Source organism: Hypanus sabinus, chromosome 3 (genome assembly GCF_030144855.1).
Source record: "Hypanus sabinus isolate sHypSab1 chromosome 3, sHypSab1.hap1, whole genome shotgun sequence".
Lineage (NCBI taxonomy): Eukaryota > Metazoa > Chordata > Chondrichthyes > Myliobatiformes > Dasyatidae > Hypanus > Hypanus sabinus.
Genome location: NC_082708.1, coordinates 9,856,194 through 9,873,071, shown reverse-complemented (window position 1 = coordinate 9,873,071; position 16,878 = coordinate 9,856,194). Strand labels below are relative to the sequence as shown.

Below are 16,878 nucleotides of genomic sequence, written 5' to 3'. Positions count from 1 at the left end.
TTACCAGCCCAAAGCCTTAACCACATGCCAAGTGGACATGGCATCAAAGGTTACAGGGAGAAGGCTAGGAACTGGGCTTGAGGAGGAGATAAAAAAAAGGATCAGCCATGATTGAATGGTGGAGCAGACTTGATGGGCCAGATGGCCTAATTCTGCTCCTATGTCTTATGGCCTTATGAGACCGTATTCAATATTTACGGAACAGCTTCTTGACCTCTGCCATTAGCTTGCTTAATTGTCCATGACTTTAAAATGGCGCTAGTGAATAACACAGCCGACAGCAATGTCCTGCAGAGAGTTCTCAACACTACTTCATTTATTTCTTTCAAATGTGATTCTACTACCAGACTGCGTGCGATTGGAAGTTGTAATCTACATTTTGATGATGTGTTTTGGGGCCAGTTGAGTAATCTGCCACCTTGCTGTCTCTGAGGGAGTTCAGTGAGGCTTGGAGTGGAGTGTGCAGCCTGGAGATAGGGTGCAAGTCCATGAATAACAACACATTGCTTTCTCCAATTGTGGCGTCGAGGGCACATGTTCATGTTTGACCCACTGCTTGTCTCTGATTGAGGTGTCGAGGGCATGAGCCCATGTTCAACTCCATTGCTTTTCTTAGATTGAGGCATAGAATAAGGCTGACGTTGATGAGGATGAGAGCGGAGGATTGGTGAATGTTTGGCACCATCTGTGAATTAGACAATCCATTATTAACAAACAGGACATCTATTCAGGAGTCTGATATCTGCAGAATAGAAGCTGCCCAAAAGCCTGGCGCTACTCACTTTCAGACTCTTGTACCTCCTGCAAAATGGAGGGAGGCAGAAGAGCAAATATTCAGAGTAGAAAGGATCTTTGATTATGCTAACTGCTTTACTGAGGCAGTAAGGAGTGTAGGCAGAATCCATGGACGGGGGCTGGTTTTTGTGACGTGCTAAGTTGTGTCTAAAACTCTGCGATTTCTCGTGTTCTTGGGCAGAGCAGTTGCCATACCAGGCCATGATATGTCCAGATAGGATGCTGTCCATGGTGCATTAATAAAAATTGGTGAGAGTCAACGAGGACATAAGGAATTTCCTTGGCCTTCTGAAAAAATAGAGGTTCAAACTAAGTGATTGCGCAAGGACAATCTATAGGTGATTAAACGAGTAACTATTCTCTCCTGCTTGTGATTCACTCTGGAGCAAGCTGAGGATGTGGCAGATGCCATATAATTCATCCTTCTTCCCTTGAATAGAACATGTGGTAAGAGTGTGGTAGAAGGAAGGATCCAGCTGTTGCCTGTCTTCCTATCAACATCTGTATGTGTGTTAGGAATGGGACTAGGAGGAAATAGGTAACTTTGTAAATTGGTTTATTATTGTTACATGTACCAAGATATATAGAAGAACTTGCCTTGCATGCACTCCATTCAGATGATTTCATTACAACAGTACATTGAGGGACTAACAAAGTAAAACAACAACAGAATGCAGAATAAGCACAAAATGAAGGGTCTCAGACTGACACATCATCCCTTTTGTAATGAGCTCCTTGGGCCTGTACGAGGAGCCAGAGAGTGGTGAGCTCCAAGGTCTACAGAACACCTGAATTGGTTAATTGTTGTTTAATAAGAGTTGTTAATTACTTAGAGTTCCTTGTGTTCTTTTCTCAAGCGATTTGCTCTTTGTGTGTGTTCTCCTGGTGTTCTCTGTTTAAACTTGTTAAGTTTATTTTGATAAGTTTGCTTGTATTATTTGTAGATACCTGATTAGAGTTAATCACGGGGTCCTAGTCAGGAGAGTGTCACACCATGTGGTGTTGCTCAGCTGAGCCATTGATGTTGAGTTGGAATTCTTATGAGCAAACTAGGGCTTTTCCCTCTGGCTTGAAGCAGGGTGAGAAGAAAATTGATAGAGGTCTACAAGATGATTGAGTAGATAGCCAGACACTCTTTTCCAGAGTGAGCAAACTAGGGCTTTTCCCTTTGGCTTTTCCAGGGTGGATTTGGCTAATACCAGGGGGCATAACTTTAAGGTGATGGGAAGAGAGAATGGGTCAGAGTTAGGTGTTTTTTTTAATACAGAGAGTAGTGGGTGCATGGGAAGCTCTGCGAGGCCAATACATTAGGGAGACCTAAGGGACTCTTAGATAGACACATGGATAGAAGAAAGATGGAGGTCTATGTGAGAGGGATTAGGTTGAGCTTAAAGTAAATGAAAAGGTCAGCACACCATCAGGGGCTGAAGGGCCTGGACAACGCTGTAGTGTTCAATGTTCTGTCTGGTGGTATGCACTTCCAGGCTTTGGCATCTTCTGCCTGCTGGGAGGGGCAAGAATAGAGAATGTCCTTGGTGTTGGAGGGGTTTGGTTATGTTGGCTGGTTTCCCAAGGCAGTGCAAAGTGCAAAGTGCAAAGTGCAAAGTGGAGGTCACTCCTGCCGAGAAGGACATTGTGTGGATTTCTAATCAGTATTGAGGCAGAGTTAGAGACCAGCATAAAATAGCGGTGGAGAGTGGGGTTGATCGGTGGGGGGGAGGGAGGGAGGGAGGGAGGGGCTGGTTTTGCTATAATTGCTAAGAGCATACAGCAGGAACCATCCATTCTATGAAGATAATTGGAATTAAATAACAAACCATTCAATTATCCCTGTATGTTAATATTTGGATCTTGGAGACAAATATTAATTATTAACAGGCTCACTCAGAGAAGGGTCAGTATATCTGTCTCCAACATTGGACTCCTGGGCCTATAGTAGGGACATGCTGTGTAATTTGCTGGAGAGCTGACAGTGCTTAGTGAGACTGAGTATGTCAGCATTGCCCGAGTCTCTCCTGTTCCTCCTCCACCCAATTAATTCATGCCTTTGCTATCTGGAGCCCAGCAAAAGAGGGTGACTGTTCTTCTGGGGCTGAGTTCATTAACCAATGGGTATGGGCCATGTCTCTTGGTAGGTTTATAGTGCAAATGAAGATTAACAAGGCAATCAGAACCTGAGGAGTTTGCAATAAGGTTGAGCTAATTGCTTCTCCTTATAATAATTATTCCCTGTTTTAAATTCCCACCCTCCCTCTTCTCTTTAGAGAAACTCTCTAAAAAGAAAACAACTAATATGGACTTTGGGATGATAGGGGCTCTGGATGTGTGAAATAAAGAATGGCTTGCACTTTTCACGTCCCTTTCAGAAAGTCCCCAAGTGCTTTTGACAGCCAAGTGCTTTCTGATGTGTAGTTACACTTGTAATGTGGGTGAATTGGAGATGTTGGGACTTTTCTCCCTAGAGAGGGTAAGTTAAGAGGAAATTTAATGGATGGCTGTTCACATTGTGAATGGCTTCATATAATACTTCAGCACAGACTCCATGAGCCAAAAGGCTTGTTTCTTTATGTTTTTTATTGTGATACAGCACAGAGTTGAACCTTCCAGACCTTTGAGTTGTGCCACTCAGTAACCCCTGACTTAATCAGAGGCAAATCACAGGACTATTTGCAATGACCAATTAGCCCACCAGCGGGAACATCTTTGGACTGTGGAAGCAAATGGAACACACAAAGGAAACCCATGCAGTCATGGGGAGAACATGCAAGCTCCTTATAGGCAGTGGCAGGAATTGAACCTGGGTTGCTGGTACTGTACAAAGGCTTATGCTAACTACTACGCCACCATGCCACCTATGTTTCTGCACTGTAGTATCCTATGACTCTATAAAGAAGGCAAACTATTTCTCATCACTCAAAAAATGGTGCAAGTGTGGAATGAGCTGCCAGCAGAAGTGGCGGATTCAGGCTCAGTTGCAATATTGAAGAGAAGGACATGGATGGGAGGGACGTGGAGGGCTATGGTCCAGGAGCAAGTTGATGAGATCAGGCAGAATAACATTTCAGCACAAACAAGATAGGCAGAAAAGCTTACTTATCTGCTGTAGTGCTCTATGACTGTATGACACTATAAATGGAACACAAGTTTTACAAGAAAGTATGTCCTTTACAAAATGAAAACGAAGTCTATTGTACCTGAAGGTGATCAAGGTAGTCTTGATCTACCAACTCATTTAAATCTATTCCTGTGAGTGGCTTATTTCTCTGACAAGGATTTTTTTCCCTACTCTTCACCTTCACACTACTTTGTTCTCTAAGGATCTTTAACCCTCTGATTAAATTTCCCAACCTTCTCTTCTGTTGCAAAGCAAACTAGCTCAGCCAAGCCAGCCTCTCCTTATCTCTGTCCTTCTTCAATCCCTGAAAGAATGCCGTCAATTTTGTCTAACCCTCCCCTGGGTTTGTTCAACATCTCTTTTTTAAAAATCAGCCCTTCCAAATTGGACTACTCAAGTCTCCGTACTTAAATTGTGATCCACGCACACATTCTGCTCAAAATTGTGCAGCGCCTGCAAATGGATTTTATTTTACCCCAGATTTGTCTCTAACCCACTTACAGCATATTCCACCGAGCGGGCACACAGCCAGTTACAGATATCGATGCGAACAAATCACATCCACATTTGCACGAACACACAGATTCAAAACACACAAACACACAATCACAATCGCTCACAATCATTTCCGAGTTACTTCTGAGGGCAAAGGATGTGCGGGTAGAAGTGGTTTCACTTCATTTCTACTTTTCGTTCATATTCTCTCCGATCTTCCTCCTCTCTCCTTTGACGAACTGTTGGTTCAGCTAGGAAAAAAATCTAAACCTTTTGCTCGCTGTTGAGGCCAAGTTAATATCAATAGTTTCCTTCTGAGTTCAAACTCCAAAGCACTTATTTATAATCGCTGGAAGTCCCAAAGAACCCCGCCTCTCTCTCTTTCCGAATCTGCAGAGCAATCGGATTAATAATCATAAAACAGTTTATCTGTCCATCGTTGGGGATTAGATTCGTTTCCACACCTGGGGTGTGAATTGGAGGTCAATTTCGGAACGAATATTTGAAAAGTTTCATGAATGAAAAAACCGAGTGAGGCACAGAAAGGGTGGAAGATTTGAAATGTTATCTCGAACTTCACGCAAACCTTGATCCGAGCTGCGATTTAACAAGGCTTGATATTTCCGCCTGTGACTAAGTGCTGAAATTGACCCGGAGAATGGGTGGTCTTGTCCGTAGTGCTGAAATGTGAATACCCCTGTCCATGGTGCTTAAATCAACAGCGGTGAGCGTCACTGAGTTGGACGTTCAATGTTCACCAGTTTTTTTCCAGGATAAGTGAAACGGCATCGAAGAAGACAGATTAACCTGGGAGGCAAAAGATATTATTTTCCTTCTTCATTTCGTGAAGGAATTAAGTAGAATGAAAGAATGACTTGCTGCAAAATTAGAAGACAAAATTAAACGTTTGGAATATTTGGATGAAATTTATTGCATTTCTCGAGTTAATAATTATGAAAGAAGTGACGAAACATTAATGAGCCCGAGAAAGCTATTCTCACAGTTTGTTTTATGATTTTTTTAAATAACCGTGGCTGTAACCTGGAGAATGTGAAAATCATAATTTGCTTTCACACCAGTGCAAATCCAGCAAACCACTTACTGAATGTCAGTTCATCTCTGCATCATCTTAGACAACACAGTGGAAGGTGTTAGGAGTATACAATATACGCTGGACTTTTCAGGTAAATATCACATCAATTATATCGGGCATTATTTCTGATTGATTAGCATCAGGTGTTTGAATAGTTTTGGTCTGATGGATAGTTATTGACAATGACATTTCAGCGGTAAACATATTTTCTCATATTTGTGAACAGCAATGTATTTGTTACATATTCTCATTCACCATTTGACTGTTTGAAGAAATCACAGCACAAACAGTGTTCATCTAAAAATGAGCATCTAAATGCAGTTTTAGTTCATCAAGGCCATGCTAGGCCAAACAAAATTGTTATAGAACAAAATATCCATGGTCAATAGTTGCTGTGAATTAAATCTAGTTGACAGGCTTAGGATCAGCTGAGATAATAAGCTTGAGCCTGGTTAAAAACTGTTAACCTTTAATGGTATTAAAACTGTCCCTGTTCTCTCTGTGTGTGTGTGTGTGTGTGTGTGTGTGTGTGTGAGAGAGAGAGAGAGAGAAAGAGAGTGTGAGTGAGTGTGTGTGTATATATGTGTGTGTCAGGATGAGAGAATAAAAGAGAACCGTGTGTGTGTGATACCAAATGATCATATTGTCTTCACGACCATTTAACCTGTGAATGTATAGTACATGTGTATAAAATTCAACTTAAATATCCAGAAGAATGTATCCTATTGACCAGAAGCATATGGGATCAGATGCATTTATTTTACATTTTTTAAATTTCTATCAGCTGTACTGTAACTTTGTCTATATTATTTATTGACTCTTTAACAATGAGTTGAAACTTATGCAGATCGCACATAACTAGAAATTATTTTGCTTTGTTAAAAATGCTTTCAAAGATTCTCCAAATTACCTGTTGTGTAGATTTAGAAAGGCTATTAAGGAATATGGAAGCCATTTATGTTATAGGGGTTAAGATTGGGAGTTAATGGAATGATGGAACATGTCAGAGAGGATCCAAAAGTTCCTGTCCAAGTTCTGCGGGACTAAACAATATTTTACAATTGCATCATAAGTAATGATTCATTGGGAGTCATAGAGTTATGTAGTATGGAAACAGGCAATTTCGGCCAACCTGTCCACACTGACCAAAATGTCCCGTCTGTCCACGTGACCCAGTTTGAACTCTAAGTGTTGGGACTCTGGCCACTGGTAGTGTCTAGAGATGATGCACTCAATCCATATTAACAACCAGTTTACAAAAAAGAAGCATCAAGATTTGGAGTGGCACAGTAGTGAAGCAGTCATTGTAATGCTTTACAGTGCCAACAACCCGAGCTTAATTCCCATTGCTGGCTGTAAAGAATTTGTATGTTCTCCCTGTGACTGCTTGGGTTTCCTCTGGGTGCCCTGGTTTCCTCCCACATCCTAAAGATGTACAGGTTAGTAGGTTAATTGTATATTTGGGCAGCACAGGCTCATTAGGCTGGAAGGGGATGCTATCATGCTCTATCTGTAAATAAATAAATAAAAGTGGGCAAGTTAAAGTACCCAAAGGGTATACCATTGTAGGAAAGGCATTGGAACTCTTGGTTACCAGAACCCCTGGGGAAAAATTCAACCTGGTCCTCAAAACTTCAGGCCCAATAATCTATTGATTTTAAGAGATTCTGGCTTTTCTGTCCTTTCAGATTAAGGTTCCATGTAATAATATTCATAACAGTATGATTAAATGAACAGCAATATACAAATTGCTGCAATCACTCAGCAGGTCAGGCAGCATCTGTGGAGAGAGTATTAATCATTCTTTCAGGATTCTTCTTTATTTCTGAATTTCCCACTCTGAAGGGAGTGTGGTCAAAAACATTAACTGTTTTTCTCTCACCTCAGTACTGTATATTACTTATTATTTAGAGACACAGCATGGAACAGAACTTCCACTGCCCAACAAGCTGCACCACCCAACAACTCACCTTCTTAACATTAGCCCAATTTACAGTGAACAATTAACCTACTAACTGGAATGTCTTTTGATCGTAGCAGAAACTGGTGCACATGGAGGAAATCACGGCAATCACGGGGAGAACATGCAAACTCATTACAGACATCACTGGAATTGAACCCCGAAGTTGAAAGCTCTGAGCTGTAATTGCATCGTGCTAACGCTATGCTGCCGTGGCATCCCAAATTATATCATGCAAATGTTTTGGTTATATTTTTCAGGGTCAAATATCAACAGTCTGTGAATGAACCCCACCTGCTCATCACCAGGCTCTGAAAGTTCTCAGGAAAATGCTGATTCTCTTCTGGACATTAAGAGGTTTTCTGTTGGAGCTCACTAATCACCCCCGATGGTATCACCCTCAGAAACAAAGATTTTTTATGAAATTAAAATATTTCCCATCTCTATGGCAATTGATTTTGGGATTATCAGCCCTAATGTACCAAGCAGATTCACTTACATTCAGGATTGGAGTTGTTGGACCATGGCACTGTGACCCACATTTTTCTAAAGCTCTCCCAGAAGTGGCTGCTAAGTTGGCCATGGATAGGATCAAGAGAGAGAAGCTCCTACAAAATGTATATGTACTTGAATACGCAGTGCTCCAGGATGACTGCCAAACTTCAAAGGCCCTCACAAACTTTATGGAGTTTAATAAAAATATTTCTGTGTTTCTGGGTCCAGTGAATCCAGGTTACTGTGAGGCAGCATCATTGTTGGGCAAGTATTGGAATAAGGGAATATTTTCATGGGCCTGTGTTAACTTTCAGCTTGATAACACCGAGAGCTACCCAACATTTGCGAGGACCTTGTTATCTCCTGTCAGGGTTTTGTTTAGCGTGATGAAGTACTTTCTCTGGGCCCACGTTGGTATAATATCTTCAAATGAAAACGTCTGGGTAGATACTGCCAATAAAGTGGCCAACGCGCTTCGATACAATGGCCTTCCAGTCGGGATTGTCAGGTCGATGGGGTACACCAATGAAGATATTTTGGAAACCTTAATGAAGATTAAAAATGTTCCAGATCTTCGAGGTGAGCTTGCTTTAATGAGCCCAAAATGGATGTTATGCTGAGGCTTTATAAGGCATTGGTCAGACCACACCTGGAGTATTGTGAACAGCTTTGGGGCCCCTTATCTAAGAAAGGATGGGCTGGCTTTGGAAAGGGTCCAGAGGAGGTTCACAACCATCATTCTGGCAATGAAAGGGTTAACATGCAAGAAACATTTGATGGCTCTGGGCCTGAATTCACTGAACTTTGGAAGAATGATGCAGGATCTCATTGAAACTGATCAAATTTTGAAAGACTTAAACATAGCCCTCTATTTTTCTAAGCTCCATGTACCTATCCAGAAGTCTCCTAAAAGACCCTATTGTTTCCACCTCCACCACTGCTGTCAGCTTTGGGGCCCATTCCATGCACTCACCACTCTCTGCATAAAAAACTTACCCCGGACCTACTCCCAAGCACCTTAAAACTATGCCCTCTCATGCTAGCCATTTCAGCCCTGGGGAAAAGCCTCTGACTATCCACACGATGAATTCCTCTCATCATCTTGTACACCTCTATCAGGTCACCTCTCATCCCCTGTCGATCCAAGGAGAAAAGGCCGAGTTCACTCAACCTATTCTCATAAGGCATGCTCCCCAATCCAGGCAACATCCTTGTAAGACTCCTCTGCATCCTTTCTGTGGTTTCCATGACCTTTTTATAGTGAGGCGACCAGAACTGAGCTCAGTACTCCAAGTGGGGTCTGACCTGGGTCCTATATAGTTGCAACATTACCTCTCAGCTCCTAAACTCAATCCCACAATTGATGAAGGCCAATGCATCGTATGCCTTCTTAACCATAGAGTCAACCTGTGCAGCAGCTTTGAGTGTCCTGTGGACTCGGACTTCAAGTTCCCTTTGATCTTCCACACTGCTAAGAGTCTTACCATTAATGCTATATTCTGCCATCATATTTGACCTACCAAAATGAACCACTTCACACTTGACTGGGTTGAACTCCGTCTGCCACTTCTCAGCCCAGCTATGCATCCTATCAATGTCCCGCTGTAACCTCTGACAGCCCTCCACATTATCCACAACACCCCCAACCTTTGTGTCATCAGCAAATTGATTAACCCATCCATCCAGTTCCTGATCCAGGTCATTTATAAAACTCACGAAGAGTAGGGGTCCCAAAACAGATCCCTGAGGCACACCACTGATCACGGGCCTCCATGTAGAATATGACCCATCTACAACTGCTCTTTGCCTTCTGTGGGCAAGCCAGTTCTGGATCCACAAAGCAATGTCCCCTTGGATCTCATACCTCCTTATTTTCTCAATAAGCCTTGCATGGGGTACCTTATCAAATGCCTTGCTGAAATCCATATACACTACATCTATGGCTCTACCTTTATCAATGTGTTTAGTCACATTCTCAAAAAACTCAGTCAGGCTCTAAGGCACGACCTGCCTTTAACAAAGCCATAGACAGCTAAAGAGGTCAAGTAATTTGGTATATTTAATGTGGAGGTTGATAGGTTCTTGATTTGCTAAGGCTTCAAAGGTTATAGGGAGAAGGCAGGAGAATAGTTCTGAAAGGGATCATAAATCATCCATGATAGAATGGTGGGGCAGACTTGATGGGCTGAATGACCTAATTCTGCCCCTATGTCTTATGGTCTTATAGTGTTTGAAGGCTGCAATTGCATATGCATACACTTAAGCATTACCAGTGATTTGTGCCGCATGAAAATTCAGTTAAATAATTGAAATTTCAGCAACAATTCAGCTTGCTTAAGTTGCAGTAATTGGTAAATTGGTAAATTAGTAAAACTGGTTTACTATTGCCACGTGTATTGAGTAAAGGTGAAAAACTTAAGCATGAAATTCTGCAGATACTGCAAATCCTGAACAACACACACAAAGTGTTGACTCAGCAAGTCAGGCAGCATCCAAAGAGGGGAATAAGCAATTGACATTTCAGGTTGAGACCCTTCACCAGTCCTGATAAATGGTCTAGGCCTTAAACAACAACTGCTACTCCTCTCCATAGATTCTGTCAGACTTGCTGAGTTCCTCCAGCGATTTGAAGGTGATTATTTTGCCTTACATGCCCTTCATACAGATGAACCCATTACACCGAGGAGGTATAAGGCAAAGCAATAACTGAATGTAGAATAAGTTGTTACGGTTGTAGTGAAGGCAGACAACAAGGTGCAAGGTCACAACAAAGTAGATCATAGGGTAAAGTCCTGGGGAGCCGGTCAACAGTCTTGTAAGCCCAGAGCAGAATCCATCGTTGAGCCTGGAGGGTTGCGAGCAAAATGAATGTCCAGGATAGGAGTGGTCTCTGAGTACTCTGTCTGCTTTACTGAGGCAGCGAGAAGTATAGACAGAGTCCATGGAGGGGAGGCTGGTTTCTGTAGTTTGCGGAGCTGTGTGGTTTCTTATTGTGTACGAATATAGTAGTGTAGCAGTTAGCGTGATGCTATTACAGCTCGGGGAGACAGACAGACATACTTTATTGATCCCGAGGGAAATTGGGTTTCGTTACAGCCGCACCAAGAATAGCGAAGAAATATAGCGATATAAAACCATAAACAATTAAATAATAATAAGTAAATAATGCCGTGGAAGTAAGTCCAGGACCAGCCCATTGGCTCAGGGTGTCTGACACTCCGAGGGAGGAGTTGTAAAGTTTGATGGCCACAGGTAGGAATGACTTCCTATGACGCTCAGTGTTACATCTCAGTGGAATGAGTCTCTGGCTGAATGTACTCCTGTACCTAACCAGTACAGTATGGAGTGGATGGGAATCATTGTCCAAGATGGCATGCAACTTGGACAGCATCCTCTTTTCAGACAACTCTGTCAGAGGGTCCAGTTCCACCCCCACAACATCACTGGCCTTACGAATGAGTTTGTTGATTCTGTTGGTGTCTGCTACCCTCAGCCTGCTGCCCCAGCACACAACAGCAAACATGATAGCACTGGCCACCACAGCCTCGTAGAACATCTCAACATCGTCTGGCAGGTGTTAAAGAACCTCAGTCTCCTCAGGAAATAGAGACAGCTCTGACCCTTCTTGTAGACAGCCTTGGTGTTCTTTGATCAGTCCAGTTTATTGTCAATTCGCATCCCCAGGTATTTGTAATCCTCCACCATTTCCACACTGACCCCTTGGATGGAAACAGGGGTCACCGGTGCCTTAGCCCTCCTCAGGTCCACCACCAGCTCCTTAGTCTTTTTCACATTAAGCTGCACTAAGGAGTTGGAGTTCAGAGTTCCTGCAGAAGGTTGTTTCTTCCCTCAGGTTTCTTCTGTACAGAGTCACGTTATATCCTCCTTGTGGAATATGTGGGTTTTCTCCAGGTGCTCTGTTTTCCTCCCACAGTCCACATACTATTAATTGGTCATTGTAAAACTGTCCCGTGATTTGTGGTTGTCCATCATCTGTGACACTGACAGGAGACCTGTGTAGGAGAGTAGAAATCCATTGCACTGGGGCAGTTCCACTCTTTTGACCTCAGAAGTCTGGGTCCAGTGGCATGAACAAACGTCACAAGCTGGCCTCTTCCTCGGTTGCAGAGGATGCCCTTCTATGCCTCGTCATGCCCTTCGCTCCCCAAAGACCACAGCAGTACAGCCTTCCTGGCCGTTGGATCTCACTGTAGATCTTATCTGCCCAGTCCACTGGAGCTGGCTTTGCATGCTAGGACAAGCTTGCCCCTATCTTGCTGGTGTTTAAGGCCACTGGCTGCCCTCACTAGGATGAGCCTGTGGAAGCGGCGTACTGGGGTGTGACTGCTGTTACCTGTAAACAGCCACCTGGAGCCACAGGTGAGAACCAAAGGTGAGTGAGACACGACAAGCCGCCTCACCAGAGGTGCTACCCCTCCCTGAACACACCATACACAACCTTGATTAGGATCAGATTAAATCAGGGTTGTTGTCTCAAAGGGCTGGGAGGGTCTATTCTGCATTGTATCTCTAAATAAACAAGTAAATAAATAATGTCACTGATCTTGTCAGATTTTTGTTCACATACAATTCCCACTAAATTTCACACAATTCATTACTTAATATCCAGGCAGAATCTGTAGGTTACCATTTTAGAATATTCCATGAAAATACTTTTATTAAAAAATCTGAAATATAGCATCCCGAGTTCTACACTTGACTGATGATGGCCAGTGAGCCAAGATGTTTCATCAGGATATAATTTATGATTACCAAAAGGATAATGTAATACAATGTTCAATCTCTGCCTAGGAAAAATAACAGGTGTATCCCTTCCAACTAAATAGTAGTAAATTAAAATGACCTGAAAATATGGAGACATGAGAAACTACAGACATCAGAACCTGGGAGAAGAAACTAACTTCTGCAGGAACTTTGGGTCGAGCAGCATCTATGGAGGCAGACAGATGGTGGACATTTCAGGAAATGAAAACAAGTGTGAGGTGTTAGACTTTGCGAGGGCAAGCCGGGGCAGGACTCACACAATGAACAGTAGGGCACTGAGGAGTCCGATAGAACAAAGGGATCTGGGACTACAAATTCCTTAAAAGGGGTATCATAAGTTTCAGGGTTGTAAGGATAACGTTTGGCCCATTGACCTTCATAAATCAAAGTTCTGAGTACTGGAGTTGTATAAGGCTTTGGTGAGACTAAAATTTGGATATTGTGCGCAGTTCTAGTCACCCATCTACAGCAATGAGATTGAATGAGTACAGAAAAAAAACTTTCAAGTGTGTAAGGGTTAGTGAGTTATAGGAATGCCAGGTTGATGATTGAAATGTAGCAACACTTATGTGCTGATTCTTTCATACTCCTCACTGCCCTACAATTGTTGCACCACTTTGATTTGATCTGGCACAAACAACACATTTCACTGTGGCTTTGATGCACATATGACATATAAAACTAATCAGAACTGAACTGCCACGATACTCCAAGATTGGTCTCCTCAATGTCTTGTACATCTACAACATGACATCGCAACTCCTGTACTCATGCCCTGAGTGATGAAGAAAAGCACGCCATGTTCATTCATCACTACCTCCTAATCTTTACCCCGAGTGTCTGATTTAAATTGACACAGTGAAAATCAGGGCATGGTCTAAACGGAGCTGAGGCTGGGGGGATGTTTCTTTATTGTTTAGAGATACAGCATGAGGTTATGATTTGGCAATAGACAATCTGCTGGAGGAACTCAGCAGGTCAAGCAGCATCCGTGAGGGTGAGGGGAATTATTAACGTTTTGAATCGAGATCCTGCATCAAAGTTGTATCAGGATCCTCTGTCTATTCCTTTCCCTATTCCCCACCTCCACAAATACTGCTCGACCCATGACACACTGCCCAGCAACCCACCAATTAACCCTAGCCTAATCACAGAACAATTTACAACAACCAATTAACCTACTAACCGGTACGTCTTTGGACAGTGTGAGGAAAGCGGAGCACCCAGAGGAAACCCACGCACACACAGGAAGGAATGTTCAAACTTTCTTATGTAGGATGCCAGAATTGAACTCTGGACTCTGATCCCCCAACCTGTAATAATGTCGGACTAACTGCTGTGCTACTGTGGCATCCCAATACAGTCATAGAGTGAAACAGCATTTATATAAGCCCTTCAGCCCATCCAGAACATGGCGATCAGGTGCCCACCCAACTTGTCTCAATTTCCTGCGATCGACCCATATCCCTCCGAGCCCTGCCCCTCCGTGTACCTATCCAAATGTTTCTTAAATGATACAATTGTACCTGCCTTAACCACTTCCTCTGGCAGCCCACTGCATATACTCATTGCCCTCTGCATGAACAAGTTGCCCCTCAGGAACATCTTAAATATTTCATCTCTCACGCTAAATCTATGCCCCAAGTTCTGGACTGCCCTACCCTTGTGAAAAGACAATTAGCATCTACATTACCAATGCTTCTCATAATTTAAAAAGTTTTCATAAGTTCAAAGTTCAACATTCACAGTAAATTTATTATCAAAGTTCACATACGTTACCAAAATACAACCCTGAGATTAATTTTCTTGCGGGCATACTGAATAAATCTATAATACAATAATACTCATAATAAGATCAACAAAGGACTGCTCCGACCTGGGCATTGAACCAGTGTACAGCCGGTGAGGGCGTGTGCATTGTGCAGGATCTCCTTCACAGTACAACCTTCCAAGGATAAAGACCTAGCCTGGCCAACCTCAGTCCCTGTAGTCCTGGCAATATCCTTGTAAATTTTTTTCTGAAATCTTCCAGATTAACCATGTCTTTCCAATAAGAGGATGACCAAAACTGGCCAGAGTATTCCAAGTGTAATTTCACGATTGATTTATACAACCATAGCATCGTGTCCCAATCCCCATACTCAACGCCCTGACTGATGACGGCAAACAGGCCGAGCTTCCTGCAGAACATTGCTTATTGCTCCAAGTCCCAGCATCTTGAGTCTCGTGTGAAGTTATACCTTTCTCATTTGTACGGCACCATGTTAGATTTCAAGGCCTTGGAAACTTGTCTCTTTTGCAGAGTCTGGTAAACGTCTTATTGTCTCTGTGAGGGTCAACTGCAGGAATCACAGAGACTTCGGCAATTCAAACAAAACTAAAGATTTATTACAGAAATAATCTAGAAAATCTATCAGGAGCTCAGGCAAATTATGCAAACTCTTGTTAAGTTGAAATCACTCATGATACACAGAAGAATTTGGTCTGAGTTTCACCCAACAAGGAACTACGATGACCCAACAAAGAGAGGTTGGAATGCCCCTCTGAAATACACCCTGGGGCACAGAGGAATTTAGGCCCAATCAGACAGTCTGACGACCAGATGAAGCAATAATCTCCAAAGCCAACAGCTACAATACAAGACATTGAAAATCCCGTCCTAATTAAATTATCACAAACTGAAAAAAGTGATAAATGCAAAGAGAGTTTAACAATCCCCATGATTGCCAATTTGACACCTGCAACACAAAGTGAAGCCCAGAGCCTGTCCAAAGACAAACAATTAGATATAAAAGGTAAACAAGACTGCATACCCATGAGGTGACACTGAGAAAACACAATCCACATACTAAATGAGTCCTGGATGTGACAGTCTGACGTGGAACACAGGACACTGAACACACTGGTATCTTGGCAGGTCAAATGCACGGGGCAAGCGTACAGCAGGATGCTCAGGAGCATTGATGAATCTGAGTCAGGTTTACTATCACTGGCATATATCGTGAAATTTGTTTTGTGGCAGCAATGCATGACAATTTAAAAAACCTATAAACTGCAATAAGAAACATATATTAAAAACTAAATCAAGTAGTGCAAAAAAGAGAGCAAAAAAATTGAACAAACAGGAGAAAATCTGCAGATGCAGGAAATCTAATGCAACACACACAAAATGCTGGAGGAACTCAGCAGGACAGGCAGCATCTGTGGAAATTAATAAACAGTAGACGTCTTGGGCCGAGACCCTTCATTGGGACTGGAAAGAAAGATCCTACTGGCATCCTGCAGGCTTGCTCTTTTTTCCAGTCCTAATGAAGGGTCTCGGCCCGAGACGTCGAATATCTGCTCTTTTCCAGAGATGCTGCCTGGCCTACTGAGTTCCTCCAGCATTTTGTGAAGTAGTGCAGTAGTCCCCAACCACCGGACTGGTACCAGGCCACAAAGCATGTGAGGAAACGATATGATTTGGCGATATGAGTCAGCTGCACCTTTCCTCATTCCCTGTCACGCCCACTGTTGAACTTGAACGCACGCGAGGTCATTACCCACGCGAGGTCATCAGTCGACTAAACGCAGTGATACCCCCGCGCCAGGGATCACTGGTTGGCCTCGGGTAACCGGTTGCCTCGCGCGGCCGGCGAGAAGTGCCGATGCTACTGGCCTGGAGCACGGACAGCTGGGTGCCACCTCTAAACCTGTTTACCACACCGAGTGTTCGTGGGGAACCCGGTGCTAAAATATTCGCAGACGACCTAATTCGGGCTCAGGGTTTTGTAAGTAGCGGAGCAGCTACCTCGCTGCAATCTACTGAAAGTCATCACTCAAGCCAAACTTTTGTCAGCTGATAGATCCTACCTGCCTACAAGGAGGGCGGGCACGCGCCCTGTCGCACTCCTTGCTCAGTCAGTCGCTCTCTCTGGACTGTGACCGCCACAGCCTCTGTACGGGGACCTCCGGCCCTGACCTTGTCCTCTCACTGGTGTGTTGCAATGATCTTATATGTTCATATGAGGAAAATACATGCTGTGTGTTTAATATCCAAACATTACTTAAAATGTTATGATGGTATTGACTTATAAGTGACTTGTCACTATATTTATGTGAGGAAAATATGCACTGTGTGCTTAATATTAAATTTGTTAG

General features: G+C 43.0%; 1 protein-coding gene across 1 annotated transcript in view; it reads left to right on the top strand.

Moving 5' to 3' along the window:
- The first annotated feature begins 7,934 nt into the window (after window positions 1-7,934).
- gucy2f (guanylate cyclase 2F, retinal) overlaps window positions 7,935-16,878 on the top strand; it is a 66,909-nt gene continuing 57,965 nt past the window's right edge. Inside the window, exon 1 of the mRNA XM_059963252.1 lies at window positions 7,935-8,532. Within this exon, the coding sequence (XP_059819235.1) occupies window positions 7,935-8,532 (598 nt within the window). The remainder of the gene's footprint in view (window positions 8,533-16,878) is intronic.